The sequence below is a fragment of the Hippoglossus stenolepis genome, chromosome 9 (assembly GCF_022539355.2).
Source record: "Hippoglossus stenolepis isolate QCI-W04-F060 chromosome 9, HSTE1.2, whole genome shotgun sequence".
NCBI classification, from domain to species: Eukaryota; Metazoa; Chordata; class Actinopteri; order Pleuronectiformes; family Pleuronectidae; genus Hippoglossus; species Hippoglossus stenolepis.
Genome location: NC_061491.1, coordinates 20,764,135 through 20,783,720, shown reverse-complemented (window position 1 = coordinate 20,783,720; position 19,586 = coordinate 20,764,135). Strand labels below are relative to the sequence as shown.

The window sequence follows — 19,586 nt, the reverse complement described above, 5'->3', positions numbered from 1 at the left end:
GCCAACTGTCACCAAGCACGTGCAATTGGCAGCAGCCCTTTAGTCGGCAGAGTCGAAGATAATTAATTCAGAAAAGGCTAATGTAAACGCGCACGGACGTTTCGCACATGCAAACATGGAAAGACGGCTCCTTCATGCAAATGCGTTCACTTTCTTAATCGCACGGCGTAATATCACAATCACACTTAACTAATGGCAGATTTTTTGCTCACTCAGGTCTTTTGGAGTAATGATACACAGATGTGATTCGCCTGCAACAAAGTCACTCTTATCTGCAGCACCCGCAATCTACACTCACATCCACCTTAGTTTTATCTAATCAGAGGGTGCGTTAGCTTGGTTTTCAGTCGCTCTCAAACACACACACACACACACACACACACACACACACACACACACACACACACACACACACACATACACACACACCTTGGCCAGATCAAAACAGTCAGATCCATACAGAAAGACGAGAATAGATATTTTGAAGTTGTTCCAGAAAGCCCAGCTCTCTCCCTTTCTCCCTCTCTCACCCCCCTGTGGCTGCACCCCCACTGCGATTCTCTCCCTTCTTTTCAGATCCAGGGTCACGGTATCAGCATCTGCACCCATATAGTGTTGAATATGATTCCAAAAGCTTGGCTGTGTGTTTCCAAACACACACACACACACACACAGAGATAACACCCCATTTACAACCCCCCAAACAAAGTCTCAGCCGTTGCCCCAGAGCCTCTCCATATATCTGCCAGTGGTTGATATGGATTTGGAGATAAATAAATGCCCCCTCTCCATTCTCCTCTCCTCTCCTCTACTCCAGACTAGACAACCTTCCCTCCCTTTTAATCTGGAGAAAGAGAGGGATGTGCATCCGTCTGCAGTTTAGGGCTTTTTTTCCCCTGATCCGTGGAGGAGCTCCGAGGCTCCAAGCTCTCTCTCTCTCTCTATGTGTGTCATCTGCCTGAATTGCACTTCCCCTGGCAGTGGGGGGAATGAATTATAAAATAGGCCTGTCACACTAATCTCTCAGCCCTGGGCCAATAGTTAAATAAATCATTTTAATGATTGCCACGCCACACGGAGGAAGAGGAGGAGGAGGAGGCTCTGGGTGGTGTTGTGTGCGGGTGTCTGTTGCGCGTAGTCTACTAGCAGCATCGATGTTAGTCCCCTGAAATGTCTACTCATTAAAAACACAAGCATAACCACATATTGAAAAGACACTTGCATATGTGCAAGTAAACACACACATATACACACACACAGACAGACACACACACTGCTGTCACCTCCTCTGAGGAGAACCTGTTTTAAAAAATAGGAATTGGGGGCTGAGCTCCACAGAGGATGTTGGAACTCTTCACTTTTAATCTAGGAAATATTTTTTTAAACGTGTACTGTAAGTATGTGGGATGGTAATGTGATTAGCACGCTTCAAAAATAGTCAGACAAAGCTTATGCACCCGTTCCAACTTCTGGAAAAATGAGAAAAAACTGAGCGAGGCGGATGCAGGAAAACCCAGAGCTCATTTGAGAGACGTGCAGTGATACTGTAGACAGAGAGGCAACAGGTACGATCCACAGATTACAAAGTGGAGATTTTCTAAGGTGTATGTAACAGTGGATTCATTTTAACAGACAGACATCCAGTATTTTGCCAATCTTCTTGGTCGTGTCATTATCAGTGTCACTTCCTGGCTTTGTTATGTATCCTCCCTAAGAGTTTAATTACATGGACTAGTCAGATCAGAGAAAATTCATTAAATTTTAATGACATATTTCTGATGATTGATCAGGCCATGTTGCTGAGGGCCTTGCTAAATAAAGACTGTCGGCCAGGGAGATAAGAAACATCGGGGAGACCTTCGGTTAGAAACAAAGGAATGAAGGAAAAAAAGGGACAAAATGGGGGAAACCGAGGAGACAAGAGAAAAGGGTTAAGAGGAAATGAAGTTGCTTCTTTACTGTGACAAATTGTTAAATGTCACAAAAAACTGAGAATTTTAACAGTTAAGAAACTAGAGCTAAAATTTGACTTTTCAGCTTAAAAATGAAAATGATCTATTGAAATGTCGGGTTTAAGGTGAAAGAAAGCTTGAGAAAAGTAAAACGAAGGAGCATGAACAGACTTACAAGCTCTCTACATTTTGAAGAAAAGTTACTAAAGTGAAGTGATGGAAAGAAAGTTTGTTTCCTGTCCTTCATATTAAAGTTAGACACCCTATGGTGATTGTGGAGGATTGTGCTCAGCTCCGCTGTGACAGGCCCAGCACAGCTTTGACGTGTCAGTCAGAACAGGAGGGGAGAGAGAGAGAGAAAGAGAGAGAGAGAGAGAGAGAGAGAGAGAGAGAGAGAGAGAAGACAGAGAGAGGCAGAGAATGACAGGAAAAAAAGAAAGGACATGTCTATCCTGAGACACACACACACACACACACACACACACACATTTACTAATGAGTTGGTCAGGGTCACCGAGAAACACTTTGTTGGCTCGCACAGCCCAGCAGCTGTCCTTGTGTGTGTGGGTGTGAGTGGATCGAGTCTGTGTGTATGCTTCAAAGGAAGTGTGTGTGTGTGTGTGTGTGTGCGTGCGTGTGTGTGTGTGTGTGTGAACCCCTGCTGGCCTGTGCTCACATGCACTGCAGCCTATCCCTCTCTGCCCCGGGCGTCGGTTAACCTGTGTTGTGTCCGGCAGGCCACCATCACCACCATCACCACACCCTCACACTCCCCACCTCGGCCCTACCTGAGGCCGCCGAGGGCCCCCTGGGGCGGGGCCGCATGGTGGAGCGGAAGGACCCCCCCATGAGCTCAGACAAAGGGGAGGACCCCTACATGGCCGTGCCCTCTCAGACCCAGCCTGAAGCCAATGGTAAGCCTTGGAACGCAACAGTGAGCGTCAGTCAATTTGGTCCATTGTCACCTGTGGCAAGGGAGGGGAGGGGGAGGGAGGAAGCGGGGAGGGAGGGGTTTGCCCTAATTGAGATTTACGGCGGCCTCGCTGCTTCCAGCTGACAAGGTGCAGAGATACTGGATCACTTTCTCTCCGGGGGACAAATTGCCTCAAACTGTGCATGTGCACGCAAACATAAATACGTGATACATCCCTACGCAGAAACATTCTGTGCTCATTAAATTACACGTATGCACATACTTACACTCACACACACACACACACACACTCTGTAGGGTGGATTTATTGTCCGTGGACAGTAATGTCCCACAGGAGATGTAATATCCAGACCATTACACTCTGAAAGGAAGATGGCGATGTATTTATTTCCTTGAGAAGAGGGCCCGGGCCCCGGCTCTGTCATGCTTTGCGACACAGTGACATGACATTGAACGCCCTTTTCTCTTGTGTTAACAACCTGCCTAATGCTGTACCGCCTCAAGGACGGCTCGCTGGATAAATGAGACAGAGAAAAGGAGGGAAGGCAAAGAGACGAGAGGGACGACACACACACACACACACACACACACACAGAGGTCACTCCAGTGCTGCCGATCCATGTTTTGTCCCTTAATATAACAGCCAGCTTATTACACACAACATGCATTATGTCCCAGCTACATTCACATAGCTCATGCTATTAGAGGTGGCATTAACCTAGCCTTGGGAGGATATTGATTATTAATAACAGCGATTCATCATGAGCGTGGCCCGGCAGATACATTCTCTACTTTGTATAAATAGAACGAGATGGAGAGCAGCTTCTGGCCTTAGACGGTGTCATTTCTTTGTCATTTCTTTGTCAAATTTCTTTTAAAAAGTGCAGCAGTGTCAGTTCCTGCACAAACTAATTTGCGACCGTGATGTATCAACATTACATTAGTGTCTAAAAAGCTATAGAGCAATCTGTGATGAAGCCAGAAGGTCATTTGACAACTCTCATTTCCAGAATCACCTCAAAACTCTTCTAACCACCTGAATGAAAACATATTCTGCACCAGAGAACATCTTTAGAATTTCCTGTAGCCAAACTGGGATCAACGCATCTCCTTGTTCAATTGAACACAGTAAATCAAAATTATTAAACTTTTTGAAATAATAAATTCTCATATACATTATTAATGTTACTTAATACGTTTGTATTTTGCTTGAATTTGACTAAAAGATCAAGAATGTAAGTAAAGCTAAAATAACGCCGCAACCTAAATACAGGAATAGTTTTTCATCCACATGGTTGAAAGAGTCTTAAGATTTTGGAAATACTGACAGAACATATATACCATCGGAAACTTGGGGGTGTTACTCCAATTAAGTAGTAAAGAAATGAAGTAGTTAATAAATGAAAGGTACAGACACGTACAAATCTCATAAAATAGTACATGGTGCGGGTTCAGTTCACTTCACACACTCCAGTATCTCCTGTCTGTGGGATACACAGAGGCAGCGCCGTGACAATGACGTGTCAGCTGGAAGCGGTGAGGCCCCGGTGGGTAGATCCAAGCACAATGGTGGCAGAGACTTCAGACAGCATGCCTACAGCCAGCATCACAACATGCTGTCGCTATAACCTTGTTGCCTTTACCTGAGCAGGTGTAGCGCTGCTCGAGCCTCACAAGGAACAGCGAGGAGCGCGCTGAACATAACAAGATCACAAAAAAACTAAAAGTTGTCACAATCATTTTCTTATTTAGGGGGGGGAAGTGGGAGTTCCAATGCTCAGGTAACTGCAACAGGGCTTCACATTTCAAAACAATGCTTCTTGCTGTTTTTTTCCCCTGTGTTATTATTATTATGATTATTATCATTTTTATAATACACCATTGCAGCTTCTTTCAGTGTTTATCAGTTCTATTTCTATTTCAGCTCTGCAGTCTTTTATTTTCCATTTTCTCTGAGAATCAGCTCTGAGGAGGTGTCTTGGATTTTCTTGTGTTGTGAGCAGTTGTTGATATTTTGCATGGCTTGGTTTGAGACTTTTTTCTTTTTTGCTATTTATCTATTTGCATTTTTCACCCTGCCTTGATTGCTTTGATGCTATTGAGCACAGTTTTGCCTCCATGCAGCTTTTCCAGCATGGCAAATTGAGCCCCACACTCACAAAACAGTCTTCATTTCCTGCTCCACCCATCCTGCCTCCTCTTCCTTCCTGCCGCCCTCAGTATTACTGGCTTCAGGTGTCAACTGTACTGTGAAAACTTTGCAGACTGCGTATGTGAAAGAGAATCAATGCGTGAGAAATGATTATGGAGCCCGAGATTAAGTAAATGACTCCTTTTATCGGCATTTTAATGCAGCCGAGATAATTCATGCAGCCCATTTTGCAGAGAAAATAAGGGCTAAACATTCGACTACACCATCCATCTCTCAAATTAACTATGAAAAAAACCCAACAACGTATGCTTGAGTGACATCGTATTAGCGCGTACCCAAAGTTGTTTGCCGGCTTGTTTCGATTTAAAAGACATTACAATTACTCCCCAAACTTTTTTCATTTGCAGTTAAGACATCGCAGAATCTTATTTGCTAATGAATATTACAGTGCTGCCAATATGTATTAGTCCGACGCCACCCGAGTAATTAGAAATGCTGCAGAGGGATGGGTATTCACACGCTGATGATATTTAGCACCCAGCAGCATGATTATCTGGCATTCCAGTGGGACCATCGCAGTTGCCAGGTGGCCGCTTCTGTTTCACAGTACATTTGAGCTTGGTGTGTTTGTCTGTCAGTCTGTCTGTCCGCTGTGGCCTCATCTGTCCCTGTTATATTTTTCCCTCCACTCCTGTCACCCTATCGTACACCTCTCCCTTTGCCTCCCATCGCTCACCCTGCCCCCCCCCCCCTGAGAAAACCCACCAACCCTGCGACTTTTCCACCATCTGCTGCCATTGTGATCAGTCTCCCTTCCACAGGACCTCTCATCTGACTGGGATGGCATGTTCCAAGGCTATACCTTTACCTAGTGCAAATTAATTCCTGAACCAATTTATGGAGCCTCCTCCCCCCAACGCCCCTCCCCCTGTCTCTATTCCTACCTCCATCTCTGCTCCTCCTCCCCCCTCCGTCTCTCCCCTTGCAGTCTGTCTCTTCTCCAACGACAGTCATATCTCTTCCCTTGTCTGCAGGAATGAATCCTTGCCCTGCTCCAACCCTTTTCACTCTCTCTCTCTCTCTCTCTCTCTCTCTCTCTCTCTCTCTCTCTCTCTCTCTCTCTCTCTCTCTCTCTCTCTCTCTCTCCCTCTCTTTCTACCTCTGTCACCCTCTCTCTGTCAGCCTCAGCCCTCCCTCCTCCCCTCCTCTGTACATCCACCCTCCTCCCAACCCCAACCTGTAGCCGCCACCGCTGTCTTGCTCCAATTTATGGGTTCGTTACAGCAGCTATCCAGAGGAGGAGGAAGAGGGGGAGAGGTGGAAGGAAAGAGGGATGGAGAGAGCCAGCAGGGGAAAGAGACATGGGAAATGAGGGAGGGAGAGTGGGTGAGTCAGAGAGAGAGCAACATGCAGAGATGTATTAAACAGAACGAGGCCATAACATAGTGGTGAAGGTTACAAGGGGGAGAGAGTTGAATGGTAGAAGGTAGAGAAACCGGCTGAGAGATAGAACCGGATAAATGTGACGGAGGAAAAAGGATAAAAGATGCTGTGAGATGTTGTAGCTGAACAGATTCAACGACAGTGTTTCTCTCTATCCCTCTCAGCCATTCGCCTTCATACTGGGCCACAGTTTTTACCCTGAACAGTCCAATACATTTTATTTCCACCCAGACAACTCAACTATAACCGGCTGGATTTGGTGAACTCCTGTGTTCATAACATAAATACATTTCAAAAGAAATTTAACGTTTTCTTTTTTTATCAATATAATGATATTGTGAATTAATGTCACTGGCAAATGAAAGAATGTGTCTGCTAAACGTTCCAAGATAAGATTTTTCATTTGTTGTCTTCCCATAGTAACAAGAGCATGATTTAACATTGCTAAGAGTTATGTTCAGGCACTTACAGCACTTGGTTACGATCGGGGGAAGATCACAGTCTTGGTTTAATACTCAAAAAGTCAAGAGAGTGGAAGAGCTGTGTTTACTTTATTAACAATAACCAGACCATATTATTCTGACATGTGTTTCTACAATTGTGTCCACCCTATTTATATTAGCAATGTTAGACTAAATAATATAAACAGTTTCACAACACAGCCTGGACCTTTAACTAAAACTCAACTTTAAACAGACAGGATTTATTGCGGAATAGACCACATTTGTTTTAGGCAGGTGTCTGTTTACATTTGATGCGTGTAGCTTTACTTTACATTGATTGGTTTGTAGGCGGGCGGACATCTGACATTAATTTTCTGTCAGGTCAGTTGTTGTATTTGCTTACTATTAGAATAAAGTGTATATAAAGACTTCCTGCAATTGGTCCAAAAGTCCAAACCATCCAAAAAAGTGTTTTTACACCAGAAATGATCCAAACCAGGGTTCAGGTTGATCTGGAACCAGAACACCTCTTTTGGTCGGACTAAATTTTGCACCGTGGTCAGAGGCTGCTTTCAGAACCCGTGATTGTAAATGTCTACACTAGAAAAAAACAACACCCATACACCAAATGGAAGCAACAATTACACTTCTGACTATAATGTAATTGTGAAGCATGAAAAACACATTTGCTAAGAGACAGAACTGTGACACAGAAGAAATGTTTATTTTTTCTCTTGTCATAGTCGATAAGATTCACAAAACCAGTAATTCACAAAGTGTCAACTGAAAAAGATTCAGTCTTTTTATTACGATATGGTAATTACAAACTTGACTTGTGGATTTCATCTGAATAGGCACAATTATTTTTAACCAATATATATTTGAAACGACATTCGGGCATTTTGATATTTCTTTACCATCACACGAGAGCAACTGTAATTTATGGAGAGATGTGATTTTCCTCCATGTCAGGATCTCACAGTAACACCCACTGTCTGATAGCTGCTCCACAAGGGTTATTTTCAGCTGGAGGCGGCTCGCTGACACCTGTGTGCCAAGGTGAGGCTGCGGTGATAGAGGAAGAGTATGACCCTGCTCACACAGGGAGGCAGCTCCTGTTTTTTTATTCTGCCAAAAAGTCACCCTGTTCCCTTCATCTCACCATGTGGAAGACAGCTGAGGGAACATTTCCACCATCGTTACTGGGCTTGTCATGTCAATCTTGAATGTGGGAAAGCTGTCCGGTACGAGGACAACTTTTTTGTTTACAGTTCAAATCTGGTTTTAAATGTGATTCGATCCAGCTACAGGCCCTGAGAAGAGCACAATCATAGCTTTGATTTGAACTTTTCTTGCTAATTTGGAATAACAGTTATGCTTGTAGTGTTAAAAAAACACAAAAAAAGTCAACTTGTTTGATTCGCATGTGCGTTTAACCACATTAGTTCTGCAAAATGTAAACCAAGACAAAACAGCCACTGTCAAATGGAACAAAGGAGCATTAAGTATCCATGTCTCTTAAATGTGATCAGTGTGAAACACTAACACGTTTCCTTTCAACTATGTAAAAGATAGATGGATTTTTTTTTTGGTTGTCTGATTATTATGGAGACACTTCTCCTCTCAAATTGCTGTCCCCCGGAGGTGAGCCGACAAGATTTGAGGTAATAGAGGTTTTAGTTCAGCATGAACTCTGCTCACTGTCAGAGGATGCATTTGGCTGGTGGAAGTTTTCAGCAGCCTCTGAGGGCAGGGACACATTTAATGTCAGTCGTTTTGTATTTCCTTGAGGTAGAAAGATAATTGGTGAAAAATTATAGGATTATCAGATAAAGGTTGAAAGTTGGCAAAGCTGGCATTTACTCCAGAAATGCACAGCAATGTTTTAATTAAATGATCCTTCAAATACCTTCAGTATTAGTTACTAAAGGACTGTGGTTCACCATCTTTTAATCTCATCTGAAAGATTTTGATAGGCGTTTGTGAGGCAGATGAATTGCAGCTCATTGTGAATCATAATAGAAACGGGGGACCGGAGGCTTTCCCGACATTACGCACTTCCCGGACTGACGTCAAGCCATTAGCCGTAATTTCCTCCACTGATTAGCTTATTGTTCTCTCTGGCCTCGTTTGTTTTCGACACATATTTGCTGCTAACTTTTCCATTTACATGTTTTTACTTTTGCTTTTCACTAAGACGTAGCACTGTTGCCTGAGTGTCGTTTTTTGGCCATGTGAGACTAAATCTCACATCACAGCAGCTCAACTCTTTGTGCTTTTGAAGCTCGTCTAACCCACATGCAGCTGTCATTATTCCACTTTGAACAGAATTTAACCAATCACGTTCACAACGTCCACGAGCGAGCCGCTCATCAAGGAGCTACAAGCCGGGTCCTTGTTCTTCGGTGGCACTACAAAGAGCCTGTTTGTACAAATACGTTTCCTAACGATTATCAGTGGCTGCATTTGTATCTGGATGAATTACAACTCTTATCAGTACACACACAGCACTTTAGTCATCCATAGAAGTCAGAAGATTGGCACACATTTCCAGTTGTCATAACATGATAAAACACACTTGAGTGGGTCCCCATCTGCACAACAGTGACTCATCAGCGATGAATACTAATTAAACGGAGTCAACGTTCAGGAAAAAAAGCCATTCAGAACTTTATAACTAGAGATTCTCTCCATGGAGAAATCTGAATTTGAAAAAAAAAACGTATGATTCTAATTAGAGTGCAGCTGCAATGTTCTGTCTGAGCCCAACCGAGCGCGAGAGAAAATGACCCAAGACCAACCTGACACGCATTCTGTTTTCAGTGTCTGATCCCAACCTGCCAATGTGACCGAACCAGGCCGAAACCAGAATATCATTTCAAAATTCTGGGTATCCACACTCTAATTATAATACTGAACTTGCTGTATCAGGATAGTAGCAACATACAGAAACTAGAATGTCCCTCAGTAGAGTGTATATCTCCATCAAAGCCCCTTATGGAGCCGCATTTAAATCCACTAGATCCAGAAATTTATTGAATAGCAATTTGGTTGAAGCAATAAAACATTTCTGGATCTGCCCCAAAAGTTAATGGGTTCTTTCTTGTCCCATGTCCAGTCCTTCCACTAAGTGTCAGAATGAACTGTTTATGAAGATGTTCTAAAAGTAGATTCTGTACAATCCTGCTGACAAACAAACAAACGGACAGGGGTGTAAACATATCCTCCTTGGCAGAGGTGATAATTGGCCTAATCGTTGTTAGCAGAGTGTTCATACTGGCAAGTGTCTTTTAACCAGTCTATCACCTGTTGTTTTTAAATAGTAGCAGTGTCAATTTAAAACATTTAACAGCCAATGAAAAATGTTCCTTGACTTGGTTTCCTGAGAGTATTTAATACCGTAGTTTGTATGCAGGGAGGTGGATGAGGTAGAACATTGATGCTAATACCAGGAGTACCGAATTGTATAATTAAGTTGTTTAATTATATCTTAACTGGCTCATCAGCATGCAGTGCACTGACTCAGGATTGTTTGATGCTTTAATATTGAGTGCCTCTCCAATGCAAACATACACAAGACTAAACGGGATAATTGTGGATTAAAAAGAACTTAATGAATTGCTGTCATCATCTAAACAACAACGTCCTTTTTTTAATAGATGACATCAAGCGTGTCCCTGAAAGCAAAATAAGAAGTTTCTAAACGCTCTCACTGCGGCAGAGGCAGAGTAAACACTTTCTGCTCCTCTTCTTCTTCTTTCCTTGCGCTCCATTACTTGTTCACTTGTCAAGGTCCACCATTGTGTCTGTCAACAAGTGGCAAGCCAGTGAGGGCAGTTAAGTATGATTAGAGTTTTTTTTATCATTTCGCAGACAATGTGTTGTGTAGCGGCCTGTAGTCAGAGGTTAGGGCCCTCTCCACAACCCCTCTGTGATGTTTAACTGCGTTTGAAGTTTGCCCAACACAAAGACACGCTCTGTGGGCTTAAGTCAGCTGGGGCTTCTGAGGAGATTAAAGGAGTGTACGAGTGTCTGTGTGCGAGACAGACAGAGAGGGAGCATTCACCACTTCCAGTCACAGTAGATTACAATGTCTCTGATTTACAAGCAAGTGTTGCCGACCCGGGCTGTTTTGACAGCGAGAGATATCTGAGTATCTGAGATATGTGTTTAATATCTGAATGTTGAGGCCCCGGGCGGTGTGAAATTCAAATCAATTCAAACTCCGACAGAAGTGTCGAACTGCAGGACGGCTGGTGTGATGCATTCTGGGGGCGAGGCAAGAGTTGAAACCAGAAGATTATAAGTCACTGTGTAGTGAAGAACCCCCCCGACAAGATGAGACTAAAGCAGAAAATCTGAGTTTTAGCAACACTTTGATACTTCTCAAGGTCATGTTGGGAGAGTTTTTGAAAAGTTTTTTCCAGGATCACACACAGGTCTCTAAGAAACAGCCATACTGCCACCTTGATCCAAAACCCTGAAGTCCTGTGTTCTGATAGAGACAGCTCCGGTGTCCTTTGTGGCTACTTTCATCCTCTTTCATGTTAGGATGAAGAACAATTCCTCACATGAAAGATGGAAGTCTTCAAAGTTCCCCTCTTTTTCTTTCTTTTGTGTTTTACCCACGGCCTTGGGCTAAGTACCCTCTGGAAGTGTGTGTGAGTACAAGATACAGCAGTGATGGATGGAAGCAGGGAAAGAGTGGGGGGGAAAAAAGAAAGAATGAAAGAATTTCTTTAAAAAAGACGCAGACAGGAAGAGCCATGCAGAGCAGGTTAAATAGGGCTTTAACCCCGGCTCCCTCAGCCGGAGGAGAAGACAAAGATGCAGCCCCGCAGATCGCCTCCTTCAGCAGAAGGGACAACCCGTTTGGCTCGGCTGCCCTCCGGCTTTGTTACTCAGTGGGAAACCCAAATCTCTGCTCAAATAAAGTTCACCTTTCACAGCCGTAAATGCAGTGTCATTAAAATCCATTCCAGGTTTGACTTGCTCTTTTACCAAAGTAAGAGACGGATTATTTTCTATTCAACATGGGCAATGGATAACGGAGAGATTTGCAAAAGTATTTGTTTATGTTTGCAATTACATTTGACTCAGTTTGTTTGTTTGTCTGTTAGTTAGTAGGATTACACAAAAACTACAGGAAAGTTCACCACGAAACTTGGTCGAGGAACCAGGACTTTTTTCTCACTTTCTTTAACATTGCAAGATAAGGCGTTTTTTAACATTTTCCTTGGTTTCTCATAGAATAATTAATGGATCTTAAAGAAAAATCTGACATGTCTAGGTGACAATTTGGTGCGGATCCAAATAAAAATCCAGATCTAGTGAATTAAATGTGGTTTCATAAGAAGACTGCATTACTGAGTGTCATGTAGGCTATCTCAATAATTCCTGCAGATTTCAGGGTTCCTCACGTCAAGTGAAGCTGAACTCCTCTACCTCTTCTTCACTGTTTAGAGACATATTTCACCCAGCACCAGGGATGATAACACACAATGTGCATGAGGTTACAATTACAGCTTTCCCACTTTTCAACATGGAATCTGAACAGAGTTTAAAAAAACACAGTAAAAAACAAGGGGAAAGAAAAAAGTGATTCAGTGTTTCTGTGAAGGAGAGAAGTCGCGGAAAGTGGGAGAAAAATGATGTGAGAGAAAAGTGAGGACAGAAGAAGGTCAACAAAGTGAAAGATAGCAGCGAGTTGAAGTATCTCTCACATTAACATGTTACTGTAGGAGATGGGAAGCAGATGTTTCATTGGACAGGTGAGCCGATTGGTCACGGCATAACAAACGTCAAATCTTAATGCCTCGCTGCAGATAACACTCATCGCTTCTCACACTATCTCCACAGCCGGGCACGTTCCTTGATAAGAAGTGATTTTCGGCCAGAGAAGAAGTTTTTAAGCCTTTTGTTTAAGTCTGAATGAGGAATGGCTGAGCTGTGTGTATTCAGCACTTTGTTAAAGAGAGAAGTGAAGTTCTTATTTCATACTATTAATGAGGAACGATCAGAACAGAAGTAACTCCGGAGTTTGTCTTTTCTTTTAAGCATTAACGTCGATGCAGAGGTTTTGCTCCGTGCTTTATTTCAGCTGGGAAAATTAGTTTTAAGTTGTGTTTTTGGACTAATGATGACTGCAGCTACAGCCAGGATTATGGATGTTAGTTGAAGAGAGTCTGGGTTTTAGTTCCATGAGAACTGATTACCATGCTGTTTCGTGTCTGTGTTATGTCTCGGTAAGTAGACAGAGAGAGAAGATGTTTTTCCGAGGAACGTCCTCGGTGACACAGCCAAGCTGTAAAGCCTAAACACGATTACACGACCCCCTTCAGGATTTTACTGGGTTATTGCAACTAACATTTTGCGGCGTCTTCGTTTGAAACATTAACTGCAAGAAAAGTTAAGTAATTTGTGGAAACAGCAACAATCTGCCTGTTGACACTTGTTTTATATTTGCAGCTTAATTTTGAATTTTTTATTTGAGTCATTTATACTTTTTTGTAAAATCCTGCAAAAAAAAAACAAGAAATAAAGGAACAATAAAAGAAATGAGAGTTTATAAATGCAAGTCAGTGACAGTCAAGACAATACCATCACAGCCTTTTTACCAATTCTGCAAATTCCTAGTAAAAAAAAAATGTCTTTGGTTTTTAAAAGTCTTATCACCCACACGGTTCTTATTTTAGAAAATCTGCCCACTGTAAAATACAGCTTTGTAAAGGAGACACATATCCCTGACATAATGGATTATTTGAAGTTGAATTCCATCCAGGTGATTGTCCTTCAAAGCGACTGAAAGCTGCCATCTTTTTGAGTTTATTGTTTTCTGTGACTCCCACGAGAAGTTCTTTCTTTCTTTCTCATGTGAACATTGTACGATGAACAACATGAGGATCTCAGCACACACGTGTAAACTGAGTTATCAAAACCAGCGGTGCACTGTGGGAGCTTTTTACGTGATGGAGCCCACCTGTCTCTTCCTCTGCGGTAACTGATCTGTGTTGGCCATAGGTCGTGAGTGAGCGCATTGTAAATCTCTGTGCCGCGGACGGGTGTGTTTAACCCAAGGACCAAAGTGTTGCATTAGATGTCTACATTCATCAACAGGCTGGAGACGATCATCTGTGTGTGTGTGTGTTTGTGTGTGTGTGTCCATGTGTGTAGATTATTGTTGACCCCATTATACTACAGACAACCTGCTGCACCCAGTCCACCACCACTCGAATACTTCACAGCTGCCTTTATTGAATTATCTTTTATTTGGCTGTATCGCTGGGCGTCTTTGCCAGTCTTTGAAAATGGCGCACTGATGACAGAGCTCATTGGATTTAGCGCCTAATCAGAGGCTTTTTAATGTATTCTCTGTGACTCATGAGATTGGATCCAAGCTTTATGAAAAGTCCCCCATTTGCATCAATGAGAAGAAAGGGTCTGGGTATTTCGGGCTCCTTTATCTGCGCTCATATCTTTTTTCATTTCAGCAGAGGGTTTTATCTGGGATTTAAAATGTGAATCATAATCACCCGTCCAAAACACATTTTCAGTCTAGGATTGGATTTTCGGGAAACACTGAATGTTTCTACTTCAAGCTGCCATTTGAGCCTGTTCTGAATAGGTGTCTCTTATGAAGGGATAAACCCTTCTTCATTTGCATGTTTGTCATGGAATCATTTAAAAATGCTAATCGCTTTACCCAGAAAATGTTTAAATTATTGTAATTCAATTTTTAGTTTGTCTTTTAATAAGCATCTTTCCCAACAGCTCTATTTTCTTAGCATCAAGTTTCTAAAACACACACCAGCAGCTGTATCATCGCTCTCTCTCTCTCTCTCTTCTGCCACTCTGAATGTCATCTCACCGTTTCTCTGCAGGTGTGATCCGTGAGAGCTACCAGAAGGGTCGTGACCAGCTGGTTCCCGTGACCCTGTTGGCCATCGCTGTCATCCTAGCATTTGCCATGGGCGCCATCTTCTCTGGCATCATTGTCTACTGTGTCTGCGACCACAGGCGGCGAGACGTAGACCTAACAGGCCGCAAAGAAAAGGACAGCCACCACCTCCACTCCCGCCGGGGATCAATGAACAGTGTGACTAAGCTGACGGGCCTGTTTGAGACCCAGGCCAAAGACGGGCGCCCTGAGGCGATCCTCACCCCTTTGATGCACAACGGGAGAATGACACCAAACGGGAAGATGCTGATAAAAGCGGACCAGCACCACCTGGACCTCGCTGCTCTGCCAACGCCTGAGTCCACCCCCATGCAGCCACGCCGCAAGCCCAGTCGTGGAAGCCGTGAGTGGGAAAGAAACCAGAACCTCATTAACGCCTGCACCAAGGACATGCCACACATGGGCTCCCCGGTTATATCTACAGACCTGCCTCTGAGGGCGTCACCAGGTCACATCCCCAGTGTGGTGGTGCTGCCTCTGCCACAGCATCAGCACCAGCTCCAGCCACATCTGCAGCCACACCAGCACTCCTACCAGCACGAATATGTGGAGCAGCCACACCACAGTGACATGAGCATGGGCCACAGTGTCATGGATGACCAGGGGGCCACCCTGGAGTACAAGACAGTGAAGAGCCCATGTCACAACCTCAACATGGTGGATCCAGATGGGGTGATGCCGCCTCGCGTGCCCCAAAGAGAGGCCTCTCTCACCATCCCCCCTGCTGTCCCACAGATGGGCAAACGTCTGGAGGTGCACTCGTCAGTCTACGGTCTCCGGAAAGGATCAGCGTCCGCTGCTTCCGGGTCCTCCGCCCTCAAGAAGCACAACACCAACTCCTCTAACTCCTCCCATTTGGCGAGACATCACAGCTTCAACCGTGTGGAGACTCCGCCGCCTGCACCTCAGAGGGTGGACTCCATACAAATGACAGCACAGGGAATATCTCTGTCACGGCAGCCTGGAATGAGCTCCTATGGTTCACTGCCTCGAACGGGCCTCAAATATCTCAAGCCTGATGTCCCTCCCAAACCCTCTGTAGTCTCTCTCTCAACAAAAGTCAAGTCCAGTGACTCCTGCACATAGTCAGCTTCTTCGCCAGTCAGTCCAATGTGAACAAACAGTAGATAAAAGGTTTTTCTGAGAGAGAAAAAAACAGGGAATACTGTACAACTTGCATCTCCTTTTAGTGTTTTTTGTTTGGTTTGTTTTTGGTGAAATATACAACACATTTTTGTTCTTTTTTTTAAAGAAAGACTTTCTTTTTATATAAATATGTAAATATTATACAAATGGTTGTCGTCATTTGTTGCAGTCACAGAGCTCAAGCTCTGGCTGGCTCCCAGTTCCTCTGTTAACACACATGGGAACATGTGCTACTGAAACAGAAGATGACGTTTGTCCTGAATATTTCATCCAACGGCACCCTGTAGCATCCAAGACTTGTGGTTCTCTTTTTTGTGGTGTCTTTGGCCGCCGGGACGCGACACGACACTTCATCATGCTGGTAAAAGCACATAAGAAGACAGCACGGGGAGATGGGAGAATAATCGTTGTACAGTACCTTGAGGACTGGGGGAATCTGAGTGTGCGGGCACTCAGAGGGACTGAAAGGACAGACAGCTGCCTGAGTTCTGTCTCAAACTGTGAAAAGCCTCTCAGTGTTACAGCAATCAAGTCCTGTCTGGGTTTGACAGAAAGCCTGGGCCAGAAGAATCCTCTACTGTACTGGTTACTGAATAACACATGACTGTTAATACTAATAGCTTGTTGTATTTATTTTTATTAAGTGCTTTTGAAAAAACAAGACTGACTTTCTAGGCTCGGAGAGAGATGGGAGAGAGGAGAGATCTTTTAATAATAATTAATCAAGTGTGAGAAAGAAAAAAAAACGTTATTTAAAGTCATTAAACTGGAGCCAGTAGAACATTCTTGATGACTAAAGGTCCACTAGGTCTTACTGAGTGCTCAGTGGGACCTGCAGCTTGACATATATGTGAAGAGGAGGAGATATTTATTTAAACCGTGCCAGACAGGGACATTTAACTTCATGGACCAGAGTTTCCATTGTTTTAAACCAATCATAAGAAGAAGAAAAAGAACTTCCTGAATCTCACCATGTCACTCCTCCAATGAGCAAACCCCCCCCTCAATCAGCACTGTGGTTTTGTGTGAGTCGGTAACGTTTGTCCTGATTGGTTTCTGGCTTAAAGCTCACTGTTGCATGTTGCAAATATAAAATAACAGCTGCAGCAACAGTCCGGGATCTGCATACACACATGAGAAAAGAAGCTGAAAGTGAACGGAGTGTCGGGACATTATCGTCTCTTCTACCGGGGTCACACACACGAGCAGGCGAAAGAGGAAAGTATAAAAACATCTGTATTGCCTGCTTCTTTTTCCACATGTAAATTTGTGCCTTACACCCTAAAGTAGTGACAATGTTTTCTTTACTAGCTGTTAACTTTGTCTCCTTGTAGTATTTTTTATTTTTCTTACGTCATGATATTTCCCTGGTTTGATAAAAATGCAATTAAAGAATGTAGGTGTTATTGTTGTAATTCTGGTCCCTAGACATAACACACGTACAGTTCAGAGGGCAGGGCGAAGGGAGGATTCGCTTTCTTCTTTCCCTCGTCCCTTCTGACGCACACACTCAAACACACGCACATGCAAACACACACACATGCATACACACTCATCTTTGTGGTTCATTTCTGATTGTGCCATTAATGCGCTTAAAAAAAAAACCTTTATGTTGTGCTGGCAGTGTTGATGATGACGTCGTGAGTGTTTTTTCATTTTCTATTTTATACAATTTAAGAGTCCTGGTATTTGTTTTTACTTTTTTTTTTCTTCTGCTGTCTCTTTGTTTGGACTGACGGTTAATTGACTGATTAACTGAACGATTAACATTTGTTACTTGAGAAGGCAAATGTACGTGTATCTTTCTGGTGCACTGCAATAATAATGCAACGACAACATGATAGCGGACGTACAGGATGAGATACTAACACACTTTTTGGCTTCTCGTGTGCATCGTAACACTTATTTGTTAGACAGTTGCAAAAGCAGGCTGGTTCCTGCGAAGAAAGTGGACATTTTAAAAAACAACATTATTAAAAATGTACATTATTTAACCCCCTTTTTTTAAAAAGACAAAACACAGTTTGAGAAGATTAGATATGTTTTCATTTTTTTTTGCTTCACTAACTCTCATTATCAAAGCCTTGAGAATGGCTGAGAGTTCAACTAATCCGACCTTTATCTTCCTTTCGCGTCCTTTACTTGAGCATTTTTATTGCTCACCCCCCCCCACCCCCCTACACTTAAATCAACGGAGCACTCCCTTAGTCATGTATGTGTAGATACGCAAACGTTTTCTTGATATCAAGCAATTTTCTGTTTCTCAACGGAAGAAAGCCAACTGTGTCTCAATCCACAGCGAATGTGAGAAAAGACATGTGACCTGACTAACATACAGTATGTGTAGATAAATGCCCCTTTAGAAATCCGGGGTCAATTGAGACAGCTGTAGCCGTGATTACTTCAAGCTATGTAATGAGGGCAAATGACCCAGGGTTAGTATGAAGGGGTGTGTTTACTTCAGACTTTTTAGAATACCACTGCGTTGTCGACTGGTAACTGGGCACGATGAGACCATATTTACACCCTCCAGTGTACTGAGGCATGCGTGAACCAGCAACGTTCCCAGGCCGGAAATAATGCTGATCTACAGCTAAATATTTCTTGTCCAGAAAAAGTTCAGCTGTGTCGACTTCTCGCCTTGGAGAAACTTCACGTCTGCACAAAATGTGAGCAAGAAAAATCTGTCCGGGGTCAAAAGGTTTAAACGTCCACACCCTGTGCAGAGGAGTGAGTTTTGTGTAGCTGTGGGTGCATTTCTGATTCTAAGAGCATTTCGATGTCAGAGTGAAGTTCGGCCGTTTTTTTTCTACGACGGGATTGGGTTGGAGTGTGAAGGCTGCTGTGGACGGTGAGGTTCTTTGGTGTGTGCCTTTTTTTCGTCTTTCACCCTCGTTATGATTCACTGCGATTAGATGCAAATCGACTCTCTTCTCGACTTCTCAACCTTTTGAACTTTGTAAGCTTGTAAGATATTGTGATGTCACAAAGTTTTTTGCCCTACTCTCTCCACTTCCTTAACATCTGATTCACAGCTTAATGTATGTTGTAAAGACAAAAAACTCTTTAATTTAATGCAAAATGTAATTAAAAAAAAGAAAATAAAATTCATGTCATGAAGATATGTCCTTGCCTTTTTCATGTGTTTCTCTGCCTTAGGGTGATTTATCTTTTTTAGTTTTTTCTTTTAAATTTCTCTGGGTGTTGAATCTTGTGCAACGCTGTTTGGGGAAAAAACCAAGCCGGGATTGTACAAAGGATTTGAAGGTTCTTCTGATAGAGAATCAGTTTTAAAGAAAATATGGTACTTGTGTGACCTTAAGCTAACTATTCTTCTTTGCTTGTAAAACCACCGCCGAACCCCTCGAGACCCGAGAAGCTTTTCACTTCTGATGTGAATCCCATCTGATTGGATGAAAGTGCTTCAAACTCAAGTTGTTTCTTTAACTTCATATGTAATAATCAAAGCAATTCCAATAGGGTCTTCATACAGTTAGTGCTCGGGCCCTGATAAGCGAAAAGAAGCCAAGTTAATCACTAAAGGAGGGAGGCCAGTGCT

The 19,586-nt window shown here is 43.1% G+C and overlaps 1 protein-coding gene across 4 annotated transcripts in view; it reads left to right on the top strand.

Moving 5' to 3' along the window:
* Nucleotides 1-19,147, top strand: part of sema6a (sema domain, transmembrane domain (TM), and cytoplasmic domain, (semaphorin) 6A) — a 107,282-nt gene extending 88,135 nt beyond the window's left edge. For 3 of the 4 annotated variants that reach the window (XM_035165415.2, XM_035165414.2, XM_035165413.2), the window contains 2 exons: nucleotides 2,690-2,866; nucleotides 14,805-19,147. In XM_035165415.2, coding sequence (XP_035021306.1) covers nucleotides 2,690-2,866; nucleotides 14,805-15,967 — 1,340 coding nt within the window. In that variant the 3' untranslated portion in view covers nucleotides 15,968-19,147. The remainder of the gene's footprint in view (nucleotides 1-2,689; nucleotides 2,867-14,804) is intronic. The other variant, XM_035165416.2, reaches the window with a different exon arrangement.
* Nucleotides 19,148-19,586: the final 439 nt, after the last annotated feature.